The 14,583-nt window shown below is 43.4% G+C and overlaps 1 protein-coding gene across 1 annotated transcript; it reads right to left on the bottom strand.

Annotated features, from left to right (window-relative positions):
• Positions 1-4,250: 4,250 nt before the first annotated feature.
• On the bottom strand, positions 4,251-13,958 carry cdk4 (cyclin dependent kinase 4). Its single transcript, XM_059537472.1, has 8 exons — positions 13,722-13,958; positions 12,663-12,883; positions 11,932-12,067; positions 11,309-11,476; positions 11,112-11,221; positions 10,329-10,379; positions 9,952-10,087; positions 4,251-4,556 (listed from the first exon to the last, which is right to left on the bottom strand). Exons 2-8 carry the CDS (start codon positions 12,878-12,880, stop codon positions 4,482-4,484), a joined length of 894 nt encoding a protein of 297 aa, XP_059393455.1. The 5' UTR covers positions 12,881-12,883; positions 13,722-13,958; the 3' UTR covers positions 4,251-4,481.
• Positions 13,959-14,583: the final 625 nt, after the last annotated feature.

Raw genomic sequence — 14,583 nt, 5'->3', positions numbered from 1 at the left:
GTGCGCACGCTGAGAGAGAGCCGTGTATCACGGACAGCGACACTGAACCAAGCTTTCTTCTGCGAAGTTCTCCTCGAACTTTCTCCTGCACCTGAACGAACAAATACAAATCGCAGTTTGAACAAACAAAAAGATGTGAAAAAATTGTGATGTGTATTATATTGGATGCGTTCATCGTCTCTTAAAGTGACCGTGCCTAATTTAGCTACTGGCTGCTGTAATGTTAATCCAAGAAAATGAGAGAAAGAAAATCACTCACTGCTCTTGACTGAATTACTTTGTAGTTTTAACAAGAATGCACTGTCAAACCAAAAATTATTCAGACACTAGATATAATTTTTGATATATACTGTATATATTTTATTAGTAGGTAGGACACTATAATACATTTACTGTAAGTGAGTATAGCAAAATTAAGCGAACTGTGACATAATATACCCAAAGAATCTTTATACAGTAAACTACTAGTGAAATTGATAAAAATTGTATTACCATCCATTCATAAAATCTGGACAAAAATTATTCAGCACCTTATATAGCACCATGTATTGCTTATTTTATTTTTATTTATTTTTCTGAATTGCTAATGCAACCTTTTCAAACCACAGACTGAACAAAATTAAGCATTGCTTGGTAATTGTTCAACAGATTATTGATAGTAGTGTAAATATTGTCATAATAACAGTTGTCTGTAGTTTTGGTTGATTGTAATCCATTACATACATTTATATCAAAGTTATGACACTATCAAGACGATTTTGTTCTGACACAGTTCTTGTTCTAAGTTCTTGTCGTATTTTATAACCATTTAACAAGCGATGGCAAATAAACTGTAATGGGGTGTAGGTAAATAAGGTGTCTGAATAAATTTTGGTTTGATTGTATATTGCATTTTTACATTGAAGACTATCCAGTGCTATTTTACATTTAATTATTCGGTTTCTGTACCAGGACACTTACAAACTTGAAAAAACGTAAATATTGTGTAAATAGCACAAATAAATAAAAATGAACGAACATAAAAATTAAACTTTTTCAAACAGGCCACAACTGGTACAAACAAAAAAAAATAAAAGAGAGGTGAATTGCCTGGCCGGATGGTGCTGTGACAACAGTCTCTCTCTGAACGTGGAGAAGACGAAGGAGATTGATGTTGACTTTAGGAGAGCACACACTCAGCACGTTCCTCTGACCATCAACAGTGCGACTGTGGAGAGAGTGAGCAGCACCAAGTTCCTGGGTGGCACATCACAGAGGACCTCTCCTGGACTGAAAACACAGCAGCACTGGCCTAGAAATCACAACAGTATCTTTACTTCCTCCTCAAACTGAGGAGAGCCAGAGCCCCGGCCCCCATCATGTACACCTTCTACAGAGGCACAATTGAGAGCATCCTGACGAGCTGCATCCCTGTGTGGTATGGAGCCTGCAATGCGTCCTGCCGAAGGACAGCTTCATCCACCCCCCCCCCCCCCCAGATCCCACATCCACAGGTCCTTCCCCCCATTACCACCCCCCACTGACATACAATGACATACACCAGTCACTTTGTGCAGCATTGGTCTGGTCACTACCTCATTCACCATTGAACTAACTTCCTTCTATCACTTCATCAGTCAGTTGAATAAAATAACTGCTCTTGAGCCCTTTGTCACTTTAATCAGACAGAATAAGCTTTTTTTGCACTAAATCATTTTATCTGCACTGTTTACATCACTGGTTTGCCTCTGCCATGTGCCTTGTGCTGCTTTATTTAACTTATTTTTTTCCTTTTTTTACATGCCCTTATTTGTATAGTTGTATTTTATATTTAATCTGTATCTATCTGTATTTTTATGCTCTACTATTAGTGTTATTTGTATGTACCAAGAGTTTGAGAGTAATCCAATTTCAACTCTCTGTATGTATGTGCTGAACATGTGGAAGAACTGACAATAAAGCAGACTTGACTTGACTTGATAACAAGAGCTTGCAAATAAGGCAACATTCTTATACAATTATAAGGATATGAACTGATTATGTACATAAAAACAAAAGTTTATGGAAGGGGCATAGCACCAAATGATGACCTCAGTCACACTACCAAGGGGGTGGGCACCTCATAACACAATACAACACATCATCAAACATATTATTAATAATAATTATCAGTATATTATTAGTGAGACTTTCCACAATTTGAGTGTGTGCAAAATTCTGTAATACAAAAAGGCTTGGTTCTACTCTGTTTTTACATTCATAAAAATGATGTTAAGTGAAAGATTAATAATATTACAGTCTCAAATCCATTGTCTCATCCCGAGATAATACAGTCCAAAAGGGAGATTGAGCGCCCTCTTGAGGAAGAGACCATATAGCACATGACATCATCATCTATCCCCAAAGGCATGTATGGAACAGACTGGCTTGTTAGTAGTTATGAATCAAGGCCATGGCATCACAGTCCCAAAAGTATCTATGCATAAAGCAATGCAGACATTTAATGGACCTTGATTTTCTGCATGCAAAAGGTACAAGCATGGATGGACCCAGGGGCGCCGCTATGGTTTCTGGGACCCAACAGTAAAAATCACATTCCATGGGGAAGTCACATCGGAGCCCTTCTTTGATCAGGATACTTTCAATGGAAGGATAGAAACTTCTTATGTATCATTAAAAAAATTTCATTGGTTTCCAAAATTAACTAAAGTTTGGTTTTGGAATGTCATGAGGGTGAGTAAATGATGACACAAGAATATCAGAGAATACAGTACAAACAAGAAAAGACTGAACTAAATAGAAAGGCTGTGACTTGACTCCAAAATAACTTGGTGTCAATACAAAAATATTCCTTTTTTTTTAAAACATATTGCAACTTATATGCAACATAAAATGACATTTTAATAAAATGTAGACTTTTACAAACAGCCGAGAACAACACACATAATGGCTTTCATGCAATAGCTAGATTAATTACAGTGAGTTAACAGTGGTGGGTTTTCTGCTGGGACTGTCTCCACGACTGTTAAAGACATTATTAGAGCAATAAAGGTCTGGCCAGAAACGTTTCCTCTGTGGGAAAGACTGTCTGTTTGCCGTCAGAAGCATCCTGGCATTAGTAACGCCGATGTCATGGGTTTGATTCTCAGGGAACACAAGAACTTATGAGATGCAATCCCTGAATACAGGTGGCTTTGAATGAAAGCATCTACCAAATGAAGAAATGTGAATGTAAGCACAGGATGGGAGCAGTCAGCACACATTAATCATCAACATCTGTTAAGACACACAGTTATCTCTGATGACCTGGGAGGGAAGATTAGGCTTTCAGCAGCACAACACTCCATATAAGAAAACATGATGGTGTAAAACCCATCCGCTGACCGGAGCACCCACACAGAGACTGACAGCAATATAAGACATGATACGACAGAAACGTGAAGTCAACTACATAAACTACCCACAAATATTTCATTCAATTCAGCAGCTTTATTATATCACCATATTACATCTATACAGTTAGATGTTAATGTATGATTAAATTTAAAAATTAAGTCCACACATATTTATAAACAAAATCATTTTATTACAAATGAATCTGAAAAGTCATGAATGGCTTCTCTGATTCTAATGGCAGTTTTGTGTCATGATTGTGATCACTAATCATTGTGTTTTAGGGGCCTTTTATCTGGTTTATCTATTTTGTCTGGTGGAAACATGCAGTAAATCTCACACACACACACACACACACACACACACACACACACACACACACACACACACACACACACACACACACCAGATGACATGCAGCATCATAGCACCTGCAAATGATAATGTTCCACTGACCCTCAATACACTGTTAAGGCAGAGAAATATGACACTTAATCCATGACACTCATCCTATACAACACTGAAAACACTCACAGATGCACATGATTAAAAACACAGACAGGTATGGTTGACTGTTCAGTCCTTAAGTATGTGGTGGAATAGGGCTGGGGGAAGAAATCGATTCTGAGATTTCCCAAATGCACAGTGATTCTTTCTCGAGTCAAATCTTATTTTGAACAGCAGATGGCGCTGCATGATTTACAGGTAGAAACAGCCGTACTCTGCTTGTTTCCAAATCCTTACACACACTTGAACCTAAAATAATCATTCATTACATTTGAAAAGGTTGAAGTGGATTACAAAGGTGTTCACAATGGGCTGTTTTCATTAATCTCGCATCATAAAAGCACTCAGAGCCGAGGTGAAACTGCAGACTTATCCGAATGCACAAACACTTTTCAGCATAAGAATTTGAGTGTGCGGACAAAAACTAGAGTAGAGCGTCATCTGCTGTTCAAATATAAGCTCAGAACCGATTCCAGAGAGAATAGCGATGCATTCAGAAAACTCAGAATCGATTCTGCATCAATTTATCATCACAGCCCTATGGTGGAAAAACACTCTTCATGGTCCAGGCTGCGTTTGTGACCTTAAACTGAATAAAGCGCTCATTCGGTAAAGAATGGATGTTCCAAAGCATTCAGCGCAGAGATTCGTTTCAACGGGTCAAACGTCAGCATTTCCTGTTCAGACAGAGGAAGAGGAGAGTCAACAAAACGGTGTTCATTTAGTTTGTTTAGTTATTAAGTGTAGAACCCAGTCAAAACAAACATTAAAATTATTGCTATTTAGTATCACTATTTTATAAACTACTCAGAGATCACATTAACTGAACATTTTTCCGTCATTTATGGAATTGTTTTGATCAATGACAGAAAACTCTGAAGGCCGTTTATCACTGTGACAGATTATACTAGCCGTGTATTTCCACTGTCGAGCTTAAAGCAGGCGTGCTAGTGCGTGCCAGGGCCAGTCGCGTTTCCACTGTCACTTCCGGGGCTTGATCGTGCCTCGTCGGGGCTTCCTCGGCGCCAACGGCCAGGGTTTTTTGGCGAAAACCTTGGGCCAGAGCAGGCCAGCTGGGGCTAGAGGAGGGGTTATGAACAAAGGCAGAGTTTCTCTGCATCTGGAGAGCGTCAGCGCGGATCATTTCAGAAAGATAACAGCTTTAACACCGGTATTAAAGACTTTTTAAAATAAGTTGAGCTCAAAACTCACTCTTAGTCAGCAGCGAGTGATTGAAATAACTTGATCCGATGTGGATAATAATCACTAAACAAGGCAGAAATCTTTATAAGCGATGTAAAGGATTATGCACGATAAGTGAGTGGTTTGGGCAGAAATTATCATCATCTGTTTCTTGTTCCAGTAATTGGCGTGGAGAGAGTATAAAACGCCAGGAGAAGACGGAAGCAAGTGAGAGAGAGACGGACTGCTGACGCGAACCGGAAACGGAAACCGGAAGGAGTAAATCGAAAGTGCTGTGACAACGTGTCAGAATAGAAGTCACCATTTGGTGTTTGGAAAATTTAAGTTATTTTTCTGTTAAATAAATACGTCAGCAGTCCAGCCGACCCCTTTGTCCTCTTCCTTGCCCACACGAACTTACTACACTGGTGCCGAAACCCGGGAAGGAAGAAGGACCGCCGCCACCGCCATGCAAAGCCCGTCCTCCACGCCGCTTGCGGACTTCATCGCTTCCCTCGCGGTCCTGCACCGCGAACAACACCAGGCCCTGCTGGACCTGAGGACCGATCAGGAGAGACGATTCCATGCCATCGTTCAGGCCCAGCAGGAGGACCGCGAGAGGTTCTGGAGCTGGATTGATCGGGAGGTTCACGCCGAGGCCGCCGGGCCGCCCCCTTCCACCTGCCACTTCACAAGATGGGGGCCCAGGACGATCTGGAGGCCTTCCTGGAACTTTTCGAGAAGTCGGTGGAGGCCTGCGGGTGGCCCCGCGAGCAGTGGCCGGTGCGCCTCATTCCCCTGCTCTCCGGCGAGGCCCAGGTGGCCGCCCAACAACTTCCGGTGGCGAACCTCTTGGTCTTCAACGACCTGAAGAGGGCCATCATCCAGCAGGTCGGCCGGTCGCCAGAGCAACATCGCCAGCGCTTCCGGTCCCTGGACTTGGGCGAGGCCGGTCGGCCCTTCGCGATGGCCCAACAGCTCCGGGACTCCTGCCGCAAGTGGCTACTAGCCGAGGGAAGCGACGTGGAGCATGTCGTCGACCTGGTGGTGCTGGAGCAGTTCATCGCTCGGCTTCCCAAAAAGACGCCATCCATCTGGCGGAGGACCACATGGTGGCGTGCCCAGGGGTCGGTGCACCCCCAGCTACTAACTCTCTCTCTCCTTCTCTCTCTCCCCCCTCTCTCTCTTGCCCTGTCCCTCTCCCTAGGTCTCATCCACCCGGCCCTCCTCGTGTCCCTTTGACCAAGGGCACTTCGTGAGTCCCAGGGCCCCGCCCAGGGGGGCGAGTACCAAATACCTGTGAGTATCAAGGGGGGTACATATCCGGCCTTGGTGGATTCAGGATGCAACCAAACCTCAATCCATCAAAGCCTGATTCAACCGGGGGCATTGGATACAAGCCGCGTGGTTAAGGTGCCGAACGAAATCGAGAGACTGATTCTCTCGGAGCATGATGACTTTCCTCTGGAGCAGTCTCAGGATGAGACACTAAAACATGCGTTTCAACAGGTCCGCGCCATCGATGGCCAGTCTCTCCAACCTGCCCTCCGGCTCTCCTATCCGTATTTTGCCATTTTAAAAAACCAGTTGTATCGAGTGACCCAAGACGCTCGGACAAAAGTGAATACAACCCAGTTGCTAATTCCAAAGGGCTGCAGGGAAATGCTTTTCCATGCGGCTTATTCTAATCCTATGGCGGGCCATTTGGGACAGGCCGCAACACTAAATCGCCTCATGACCCGTATCTTTTGGCCGGGCATTCATGACAACGTGCGCAGGTGGTGCACGTCTTGTCCGGAATGTCAGTTGGTGAACCCACCGGCCGCCCCAAAAGCGCCTTTGCGCCCTCTTCCCTTAATGCAGGTCCCCTTCGAAAGAATTGGAATGGACCTCATCGGGCCATTAGAGCGATCGGCACGAGGACATCGCTTTGCATTAGTCATAGTTGATTATGCAACACGATATCCTGAAGCGGTGGCCCTCCGCAACATTTCCGCTAAAAGTGTTGCGGATGCCCTGTTTCGTCTTATCTCCCGGGTGGGGGTTCCAAAAGAAATCCTCACCGATCAGGGCACGGCGTTTATGTCACGTACGCTACGCGAACTGTACGGATTGTTGGGCATTAAATCGATTCGAACTAGCGTCTATCACCCACAAACCGACGGCCTGGTCGAACGATTTAATCGCACTCTTAAATCCATTATCCGTAAGTTCGTTCACGAAGACGCCAAAAATTGGGATAGGTGGCTAGAGCCCTTGTTATTCGCTGTGCGAGAGGTCCCACAAGCCTCCACGGGGTTTTCCCCCTTCGAGCTTCTCTATGGGCGCCAGCCCCGGGGGGTGCTCGACGTACTGAGAGAAACTTGGGAGGAGGGGCCATCTCAGGGCAAAAACGAAATTCAATATGTGCTGGACTTGAGAACAAAACTCCACACATTGGGGTGGCTATCAATGGAGAATTTGTTACAAGCCCAGGACCGCCAGAGCCAGCTGTATAACAGGGGAACTAGGTTACGCAAATTTGCACCGGGAGAGAAAGTACTTGTATTACTCCCAACGTCGAGCTCTAAATTAATGGCTAAGTGGCAGGGACCGTTTGAGGTCGCACGACAAGTCGGAGATCTCGATTATGAGGTAATACGCTCCGATAGGAACGGGTCCTGTCAGATCTACCACCTCAACCTCCTTAAAAAATGGAATGAGGCAGAATCAGTGATGTTGGCAACGGTGATTGGGGGGGGAGGATGATCTCGGTCCAGAGAGGCGAATATCAAACCACAATCTCTCGCCCTGGCTCCAGGTGGAGATCACCTCTCGCCGTCCCAACTCACTGATTTAACGAAATTACAGGCAGAGTTTGCCGACGTCTTCTCGCCCCTACAGGGCCGTACTAACCTGATTCAGCACCATATCGAGACCGAGCCGGGCGTGGTAGTTCGCAGCCGGCCATATCGCTTACCTGAGCACAAGAAAAAAGTAGTTCAGGCTGAATTAGGCGCTATGCTTGACATGGGGGTAATAGAAGAATCCAACAGTAACTGGGCGAGCCCGATAGTTTTAGTTCCGAAAAAGGACGGCTCAGTCCGGTTCTGTGTGGATTATCGCAAGGTGAATGCTGTGTCGAAATTCGACGCATATCCAATGCCGCGGGTTGACGAGTTGCTTGATCGGGTAGGCACGGCTTGTTTTTATTCGACATTGGACTTAACAAGGGGCTATTGGCAGATCCCCCTGTCTCCATTATCCAGAGAAAAAACAGCTTTCACAACGCCGTTTGGTTTACACCAATTTGTTACCCTTCCGTTTGGCTTGTTCGGGGCACCTGCTACCTTTCAGCGCCTCATGGATAAGATTCTGCGGCCCCATGCTGCATATGCGGCTGCCTACCTGGATGATATCATTATATTTAGTAATGATTGGCAGCGGCATATGCAGCATCTGAGGGCTGTCCTGAGGTCGCTGAGGGGAGCGGGGCTCACGGCCAACCCAAAGAAGTGTGCGATTGGGCGTGTGGAGGTAAGGTATCTGGGCTTCCACTTGGGGCATGGACAGGTGCGTCCCCAAATTGATAAGACAGCCGCTATTGCGACATGCCCACGTCCCAAGACCAAAAAGGAGGTAAGGCAGTTCTTGGGGCTGGCGGGATATTATAGACGGTTTATTCCTAATTATTCGGACCTCACCAGCCCTTTGACTGACCTTACTAAAAAGGAGGTGCCAGATACGGTCCAATGGACGGAGCCGTGTCAGCAGGCCTTTACCCAGGTCAAGGCTGCTCTATGTGGCGGGCCGTTGTTACACTCTCCTGATTTTTCTCTCCCTTTTCTGTTGCAGACAGACGCGTCGGACAGGGGGCTGGGGGCAGTCCTGTCCCAGGAGATAGAGGGGGAGGAACGGCCGGTGCTGTACATTAGCCGGAAGCTCTCAAAGAGAGAAGCTAAGTACAGCACCATAGAGAAAGAGTGCCTTGCCATCAGATGGGCCGTCCTCACCCTCCGCCATTATCTCCTGGGATGGGAGTTCATGGGGATGGCTCACTGGCCTGAGTCGGGGGTGGGGGTATGTGGCAGGGGGGGCGTGGTTTAGCGAAGTCTGCAGCGGGAGAGAGAATCAGGAGACGAGCGGTAAGTGAGTGGTTTGGGCAGAAATTATCATCATCTGTTTCTTGTTCCAGTAATTGGCGTGGAGAGAGTATAAAACGCCAGGAGAGACGGAAGCAAGTGAGAGAGAGACAGACTGCTGACGCGAACCGGAAACGGAAACCGGAAGGAGTAAATCGAAAGTGCTGTGACAACGTGTCAGAATAGAAGTCACCATTTGGTGTTTGGAAAGTTTAAGTTATTTTTCTGTTAAATAAATACGTCAGCAGTCCAGCCGACCCCTTTGTCCTCTTCCTTGCCCACACGAACTTACTACAGACGGGTAATAATAGATTATGACAGATTTTTTACATCCCTGTCTGTCAAAATGATGGACAATGTTAAAGTCTAACACAACCTCTTATACTACTATAGTTTTTGACTATTATATTTTGATATTTTAATCTTAATTTCAATGTTTTAGTCATTTAGTTTCTTATTATTTGTAGTAAAGATATATGGTTACAATCAAACTGGAAACTAGCTGAGATAATTATATATATAGTTTTTTTTTCCAGTTCAGTTCATTTATTTTAAATAATAAAACATTTTTATGGACAATGATATTATTATTAACCCAGATTCAAAAGATATTTTAAGTGAGAATCTGAGAATATATTCAATTTCTTTGACCCATAAAAATAATCTAGCTTTTAACAGTTTTACAGCTCCTTTACCGGTTTTTTTTTTTTTTTTTTTTACTCTGGTAAAATTGTAGCTGTATGTGAAGTGACCGTGAATGTAAACGCACCAATAAGAGCTCCGCCCCCTTCTCGTTGATCTCAGGAACGCAGTCTGTGATTGGCTGAGTGGTTTGAGGGCTGAAGTTCTGCCGGGACAGAGTGACATCAGTGGGCCACTCGTCTTCAGCCGGCAGGCCGATCACCCTGTCAGTCAACACCAGTGTTAATCACACACTGATTTAACAAAGAAATTAAATACGCACTCACTGGACAAGAGTCTCATGTGATATTCTGACTGTCTCTATGAGCTTTATGTCGACTCAGTGGTTCAGGCTCAAAGTGCTCGCAGACGTAATGTAATGAGAGATGTTTGTTAACGATGATGATCTGCCATGACATGTACTGTGCTGCTCTCTCAAACGTGATCGTGTGTGTTTTTACGTACGCAAAGATCTTGGCCAGTTGGTCCACCTCTGAATCTCCACAGAAGAGAGGTCTGAAAGATGAGATGTCACATTACAATCATTAATGAACACTGAATCAATAATAAGCTAATCAACAGACCTGATGGGAATATAGAGCCATTAATCAATGGTTAATAAAAACTTTCGTTCTGAGTGGATGAGACACATTGAAAGCGGCTCAGAAATATGATATACTGCCGAGTAGTATATAATCGGCCATTGTATATTACAAATATTGTTGGCTTTCTGATGAATGTTATAGCTATGGATAAAAGCGTCTGATAAATGTAAATGTATCTGTCCATACAGAACAAACCCATAAATCTCAATATAAATCATATATTTCAGATTCTTTTACTTATTCAACGGGCTGCATTCAACTGCAAAAGTTTTAAATATTCAAGACATGTTTTAATTAATATACTGACATTGGTTCGCACTAATATACTACTGTATAAGAATTACAGGTCGACTGATACTGAATTTAGCTGATACAATGATAGTATATTTAAATAAATAAATAACCTAAAACTGTTCTAAATAAGTGAATATGAATAATGAATTTGGTTCATTAATCAAGCGAATTCTTATGAAAAGGTTCATCATTTAATCTCTGAGGGCTTTTTAAAAAAAAGAAAAGCCTAATTTTGATGAGCACTAATAGGACACTCAGTAGTAATTCACAGCCACCTGGAAGATGCTTTCAGCCTCATTAACTATAAACTGCACACACAGCCCTTTATGAGCATCGCTGTCGGACTCACTTGCGTCTGAACATCTCAGCGAAGATGCAGCCGGTGCTCCAGATGTCCAGCGGCGTGGCGTAAGAGGTCTGGAGCAGCACCTCAGGAGAGCGATACCACAGCGTCACCACCTGAGCAGCGAGAGAGGACAGCATCAGATGTGTTTCACTGCAGTGCGATCGGCGCTCAGGACTCCAGAGCAAGCATTTCCTTCTCACCACCGGTGTGAGCGCCATGTGGCAGCTGTAGATGCGCGCCAGCCCGAAGTCAGCCAGCTTCACCTGCCCTCTGCTGGTCACCAGGATGTTCTCCGGCTTCAGGTCCCGATGGAGAACTCGATTCGAGTGCAAGAACGCCAGACCACACAGCAACTGCTGCATCAAATCCTGTACCAATAGAGTTCAAGGACAATTGAGGCCATAGTTAGCTCATGATGCTTTTGGGAAACGCACCCCTGGACAGTTAGAGCATTACATCTTTTCAAGGGAAACATCCAGTAAATATTTGACACCACAAGGCTGGAAAAAAGAGGTTTGGAGCATCTAAACTAGTGGACGGAAGTCTTGTCTCAGTCTGAAAACTCTTTTGAAAGCGTTTGGTTTGAGCCTGAACTTCCTTTACTGTGTATTTAACTTATTAAATCACTGAACCGCAAACAAACATTTGGACTATATTTATGCCAGTGTGTTACTACATGAAGCTTCAGATGAAGTCTGACACAATAAACATCTGGACTGGTATTGAATTCCTTTTTCCTCCTCTCATAGTGTTCGCCGCTCTGTCAAACGACTCCGATCCTCAGAAAATCTCCACAGAGCTGTGAACATGTTGGTGATCTTACTCTGATCCGGTCGATGGGCAGTCCGGGTGCCGGCACTTTCTCCAGATACGTCCTGAGGTCCTGATCCACGTGTTCAAACACTAGAGTCACTTTAGTTTCCTGGTCTGTTCTCAGTGTGGCGCACACGTCCATCAGCCTGAACACACACAAATCAAATGTGCCTGTTTTATGCAGACAACAGGGAATTTATTTTATATTTAAGGTACACCACCCCTACCCCCCCAAAAAACAAAACATTTAGGCTATAATATTATAAATCTGGTTGGTTTGTATTGGTGATGTAATATCCAATGACCTGTCACTCAAGCGGCCACGCCCATAATTATGCTGAACTTTAAGGTTTAATATAATTTAAACGGATGAGTTATAAAAAAAATATTCCCCCTCAGTTGTCATGTAGGCCAAAATGAGCTATATAGACCAAAACTAACATTTAACATGGGGAGTCTGTGGGACTGACCCCCTTTTGGAGCCAGTGGCCCGTCGATGAATTACAGTTTTAGTCACTTCTGTGCTGGTTTCACGAGAGAGAGCATCATCAAATAATGATGAAGGAAATAAGGTACCATTCAGTACTCGTCTGAGGCAGAAGCAAAACCTGATGTGAAATAAAATATAATCCACTCTGGATTTATTGTTAACATCACAGTAATTTGACTGAAGCCATAGTAAAATGTGAATCCGAATGTGGTTCCTGTTAAAAGTTGGTGTGTGTGTGTGTGTTTCGGTACCTGACGATGTTGGGATGGTCGAACTGCTCGAGTCGTTTGAGCAGAGCCACCTCTCGCACCGTGGACACAGGGAGGCCGTCCTGATTGGTCTGCACTCTCACACTCTTCAGAGCCACAAACTGCCCGCTGTCTCGATCTCGAGCCTTGTAGACGGTCCCGTACGCCCCACCGCCGATCTCCGCCACCGGCTCGTACTGCACCGCGCTCTCCTGCGCCATCACCTGCAGCAAACAGCTGGACCTCGTGACACGCTTCTCAACTGCTGTATAACACATTTAGGGCTTTTCTTAAACTGGAGTCTGGGGAGCCCCAACAAAGTTTATCAAATAATAAATTACATTATTGTGTTTCATTATGCTTTCTAAACACTGTTTTGAAAATGTCTAATTCTATAGAGAAAACAACAACATGTTACACACATTACATGTACTTACTATTATAATAATAATAAATGATGTGTAATTGCATGCAAGTAACCCTAAGACGAACCCCAATCCTAACCACATAGTAAGTAGCCCACCTGTAGTTAATTTTACTCAGTACTAAATATATAATCACACTGTAATAAGGACACCTTAAAATAAAGTGTAACCAAAGTTTTCACTTCATATAAAAAGTTGAAACATTTTACTGTATATATAGTTTTTTTAGAGGGTATAGAATGAGAATATAGAGCTGCCATTGTATTTGAGGAAGGGGATCAGTCAGTGGCTTTCCAATAAAGTTTGCTAACTGTACAAGTGACCATTGTCCCGGACAGCTGGCTGGATACTTGTTTAACTGTCCAAAAAAACATGCATTTATCATGGTGTTTTATATTAGTGAATCTTTCAAGGAAAAAAAACCGGCATACTGTTAGTATTGCTGTCTGAAGTACTGTGCTAAAGTTGAGCTGGGCCTGTAACAGTCGCAGGATGAGAGTGATGATGAGTCTCATCCGTTACAATACAATAACACGTCATCAGATCACATCCGCCGATCTCACGCGTCAACACTCCTGAACACGACATCAAACGAAACGCTATTGCGTGTAACAAACACTCAATGAGAGACACTCACCACGTTTCTCCTCGCGTGTAGAGCTAGTTAAACTAGTTTTGAAGAGTCAAGCGTCCATCTCCTCTACTCCCGTCAGTTTCTTCCGGTGCTGTGCTGTGTTCTGTAGTGCTCAGCTGATATCTCATGAGTTTATTTCATCAAAGAGTGTGTTTGAAACTCTGGCCTGTTCTCAGTCTGTCTCCATTCACTTCCTGTCTGATCTCAGGGCGGAGCGAGTCAAGCGACAGGATCAGACCCTCACAACCAATCCCCTCACCTCTCTAAGCGTTAAACTTACCTCACTAACACACTGTAACCATTAACCTTAACTGAAGAACACATTTTAACTATTAAACTTAACTGAAGAACACATTTGAACTATTAAACTTAACTGAATAACACATTTTAACTATTAAACTTATCTCAAACTTTAACTATTAAATAACTCCCTTTACAAACGTCACAACAGACTTTGTCAATAAACAGTTTACTCACATTTTAAACGTAAAAATACTTGCACATACATCCAGTTCTTTATTTTTTTCTCTACCCTGCATATGTAATATTTTTGTACTTTATCTTGGCTGTGCATTAAAATATATCTTCCTTTACATTAAGATGAGTCATAAAATTTATGAAACTTTTATAATTTTAAGAGTAAGGAGTTTTAGAATTAAATCTACTAACAGGGATAGTCCACCCGACCCAAAAATATGCCATGTCATTACAAATCTAGAAGATTTTTTGTTCTTCTTGTAAACACAGATGAAGATATTTTTTATGAAACCTGTCCCTCTGTTGAAAGCATGTGTATCCAAAACACTGACATGTCAGAAAATTCATAAAGACAAAGCAGTTTAACGTAATTCATATGAATCAAACG

This window comes from Carassius carassius, chromosome 44, assembly GCF_963082965.1.
Source record: "Carassius carassius chromosome 44, fCarCar2.1, whole genome shotgun sequence".
In the NCBI taxonomy this organism is placed as follows: domain Eukaryota; kingdom Metazoa; phylum Chordata; class Actinopteri; order Cypriniformes; family Cyprinidae; genus Carassius; species Carassius carassius.
The sequence above is the reverse complement of the archived record's forward strand: the minus strand, read 5'-3'. Positions and strand labels throughout refer to the sequence as shown.

Bases quoted from the DNA above. Each gene is read 5' to 3' on its own strand.
- cdk4 (XM_059537472.1), bottom strand. From the start codon at position 12,880: ATGGCGCAGGAGAGCGCGGTGCAGTACGAGCCGGTGGCGGAGATCGGC. The intron at 12,068-12,662 runs GTACCGAAACAC...GTGTGTGTTCAG, and splicing joins GACCATCCCAACATCGTCAG to GCTGATGGACGTGTGCGCCA. The intron at 11,477-11,931 runs GTAAGATCACCA...CTATTGGTACAG, and splicing joins TGCCCATCGACCGGATCAGA to GATTTGATGCAGCAGTTGCT.